The 3,969-nt window shown below is 40.5% G+C and overlaps 1 protein-coding gene across 1 annotated transcript; it reads right to left on the bottom strand.

The window, feature by feature from the left end:
* Window positions 1–3,018: 3,018 nt before the first annotated feature.
* Window positions 3,019–3,768, bottom strand: LOC147806321 (uncharacterized). The gene has a single exon (XM_087149627.1). The coding sequence runs from the start codon at window positions 3,766–3,768 to the stop codon at window positions 3,019–3,021; it is 750 nt and encodes a 249-aa protein (XP_087005753.1).
* Between the last annotated feature and the right edge of the window lie 201 nt (window positions 3,769–3,969).

Below are 3,969 nucleotides of genomic sequence, written 5' to 3'. Positions count from 1 at the left end.
CTGGTTCTGACTCTGGAATGTTCAAGATGTAGGCTGGCTTTAGTCTGTCTATAGTCACAAACTTGGATTTGTTGCCGGCTTGAACTTTATATACTTTGTCTGTTCTTTCCAGTACCTCGAAGGGTCCATCGTAAGCTGGCTTAAGTGGCGGTTGAACAGCATTGTGTCGGATGAAAACTTGCTTGCACGATTTGAGGTCGGTCGAGATGAATGTTCGGCTCTTAGTGTCATGATTCTTGGTTGGTGAAGGGGACAATTTTGCCATATTTTCTTTCAGGCGCTGCACAAATTCACTGGCATTGAAATCCTTTGGTGTTGGCATTAGAAATTCTCCCGGCAACTTCAAGGCAGTTCCGTAAACCAGTTCAGCTGTTGTAGCCTTTATGGATTCTCGGAAAGCAGAACGCATTCCCAATAATACTGTGGGTAAGACCTCTGTCCAACGATCAGTTAGATGAGCTTTTAATGAGGCTTTCAATGTACGGTGCCAATTTTCAATCAAGCCATTAGAAATGGGGTGATATGCCGTCGTATGGATGTGTTTAATGCCTAATAATGCCATTAATGATTTGAATAGTTGACATTCAAATTGTTTACCCTGATCTGTTGTCACTATTTTAGGAATGCCAAATCGGGCGATCCAATTTTCGTATAACGCACTAGCTACTGTTTCGGCCGAAATGTCTGGAATTGGACGAGCCTCAACCCAACGAGTGAAACGGTCAATCATTGTCAAACAATACGAATAACCGCGAGAAGGTGGAAGGGGTCCTACAATATCTATATGTATATGTTCGAATCTTTTGTCTGGGACCTTTATAGTCTGAACTGGGCTGTTTGTATGACGATATATCTTAGCTTTCTGACATGGTATACACGATCGTGTCCACCTAGTGATATCTTTCTTTATGTCTAGCCATACGAATCGCGATGTGAGAAGTTTCACAGTGGCTTTCATGCCTGGGTGAGCGAGATTATGTAATGCGTCAAAAATGCTCCTTCTAAATTCGAGCGGAAGATAAGGACGAACGTTTTGGGTAGAAGTATCACAAAAGAGTTGTACATTAGTTCCTGGTACTATCATTTTTTGAAATTTCAAACCCGTGTTTGATTTCCTGAGGTCCTGTAATTCGGAATCCGTACTTTGGGCCTGTGCTACGGCTGCATAATCTAAAATATCTAAAAATTCTAAAGCATCTAACCTCGACAGCATATCGCCTGGTATATTTTCGGAACCCTTGACAAACCGAATATCAGTACTGAATTGACCGATATAGTCCAAATGTCGTAATTGTCGTGGGGAACACTTATCCGATTTTTGAAAGAAAGCGTATGTGAGTGGTCTATGATCCGTGAAAATCGTGAACTGATGGCCTTCAAGCATATGTTTAAAATGACGAATGGCTGCGTAAATCGCATAAAGTTCGCGATCAAAAGTAGACCATTTTTGCTGTGCCGGTGATAATTTTGACGAGAAAAATGCCAAAGGTTTGATATTTTGTTCATTGTTAGCATTCGTAATTTGATTAAGTGAAGCTCCTACAGCTGAGTCGCTAGCGTCCGTGAAAAGCGTTAAATGAGCTTCCGGGTCAGGATGAGTCAAAATGGTGGCCTCTGCTATCTGTTTTTTACATGACTCAAATGCTAACGTTTGAGATTCGTTCCACTCGAGATAATTTTTTCCCTTACTTTTCCTGCCTTTAAGCATATCGTTAAGAGGGGCTTGAATATGGGCAGCATTTTTAATGTTTCTACGATAATAATTCAATAACCCAAGGAAACGTTGTAATTCCTTTGTGGTCTGAGGCAATGCACATTTTAAGATTGGTTCAACGCGTTCCGGTTGCGGCCTAATTCCGTCTTTATTTACTAAATAACCTAAAAAGGATAATTTCGGGACACCCAAGACACACTTGTTTAAATTTATGCGAAGACCGTAATGCGCGAGTCTTTTCAAAACCATTTCGATGTGGTTTTTATGTTCTTTCTCTGTACTGCTTGCTATAAGGATATCATCCAAATAAACAAAAACAAAATCAAAACCTTGCAAAACTTCATTAATGAATCTTTGAAATGTTTGCGCCGCATTGGATAATCCAAACGGCGTGAATAAAAACTCGTATAAGCCGAATGGGGTTGTTATTGCAGTTTTGGAAATATCGTCTGGGTGTACTGGTATCTGGTGATATGCGCGAACTAAATCTACTTTCGAAAAAATAACTTTACCGTGTAATTGACTGGAAAAGTCTTGTAAATGGGGCAAAGGATATCTATCCGGAATTGTGATCCGGTTTAATGCTCTGTAATCTCCCGTCGGTCGGAAATCATTTCCGTTGTCTTTAGGCACTAGGTGTAAAGGACTAGACCAATTTGATGTGCTAGGGCGGCATATACCATGTTCTAACATATATTCGAATTCGCGTTTGGCTGCCGCTAATTTCGCCGGATGTAATCTACGCGGTCGCGCAAAAACTGGTTGTCCGCGAGTTAAGATCCTGTGAACGGTATTATGCTTTACCTCTCTGATTTTAGAATAGGGGCGTATCACATCACTGTATTTGTTCAAAATATCCCGATAAGCAGCGTCATTTGCAATTAAAGTTACTTGAGGTGTGTCATCCGCGGACTTAGTGCCCGTGCTGACAAGATTGGTCAGCGGATCTTTAAGACAACCATGTTTAAGGTCTATCAACAAACCGTAATGTCGCAAAAAATCTGCCCCGATAATAGGCTTACTTATGTCAGCAAGAATAAATGTCCACTGAAATTTACGACGTAAATTTAAACTTAGTGTTACCATTTTAACGCCATATGTTTTGATTGTTGTACCATTCGCGGAATATAATGTTATATTATTTTCGCTGCTACTTTTAAAGGTGTGTCGCTTGTACGGTAAAACACAAACATCGCTACCGCTATCCACTAAATATGTTAATTTTGAAATAGGATCAGATACAAAAAGGCGACTTTTATTATCGGGTTTGAAATCACATTGCGCCAGAGTATGTGATTTCTTCTCTAGTTTTCCTGTTTTTTAAACTTGCAAGGGGACTTACAGCGTTTTGCTGCATTTCCAAATTTAAAATGATACCAACACTGATCATACTTTTTGGGTGTTTGTGAGCGATTACGCCGGCGAAAAGAATTGTTGCGTTCGCGATTTCGGGAAAGGCGTTCAACTTGTTTAGTAAGTTCCGCTATTTGTGTTCGCAATTCACTCATTTCAGAAGATGGATTTGAACAACGTACTGCGTCAACATTACCACCTGTGGTTTCGTGAATTTTGTCCGCCATTACTGCGAGCTTTTCTGTATTATCGTCAGAGACTGAAAGTATCGCCTGCACTTGATTGGGCAAACGCTGTAGCCAAAGCGTTTTTAGCACATCGTCGACAAGAATTTTGTCCGCTAATTGTTTCATCTTCCTCAATAAATGTGAAGGTTTGTCCTCTCCTAAGGTTAATTCCGAAAGTACTGCTTTTATTCTTCTTTGTTCAGAATCCGAAAATTCGCTTATCAATCGCGATTTAAGAGCTGCATATTTGTCCGTGGCTGGCGGCGAGAGCACGATATCGCTAACATGGCTCAAGATGTCGGAGGCAAGGGCTGACACCACGCAATAAAACTTAGTATCATCTTGAGTTATACCGGATACCACGAACTGTGCTTCAATATTGGCGAACCAAAGTACGGCGTGTTTATCCCAAAAGGGAGCTAATTTCAACCCTACTCTGTTAACCTGCATTTGTTGAGTATCGTTGTTCGGCATGGTAAAGCTCCAATAACTGATAAGAAAATGGACAAATATAAGATCTTGCCTTGTACTGAAGAGGCTTTTGGCGATGGAGTTTAATCAATCATCAGACGGAGAATAACTGGCATGCGAAATTATCCATTCGTGTAGGAAATGAAGATTTATTTGGTAGCTTTTAGTACCGTCTCAGTTCCTTGAAAGTTTATAAGCGTGAAA

This window comes from Parasteatoda tepidariorum, chromosome 8 (assembly GCF_982258835.1).
Source record: "Parasteatoda tepidariorum strain Cologne lab strain chromosome 8, Ptep-v5.0, whole genome shotgun sequence".
NCBI classification, from domain to species: domain Eukaryota; kingdom Metazoa; phylum Arthropoda; class Arachnida; order Araneae; family Theridiidae; genus Parasteatoda; species Parasteatoda tepidariorum.
The sequence above is the reverse complement of the archived record's forward strand: the minus strand, read 5'-3'. Positions and strand labels throughout refer to the sequence as shown.

Bases quoted from the DNA above. Each gene is read 5' to 3' on its own strand.
- LOC147806321 (XM_087149627.1), bottom strand. From the start codon at position 3,768: ATGCCGAACAACGATACTCAACAAATGCAGGTTAACAGAGTAGGGTTG.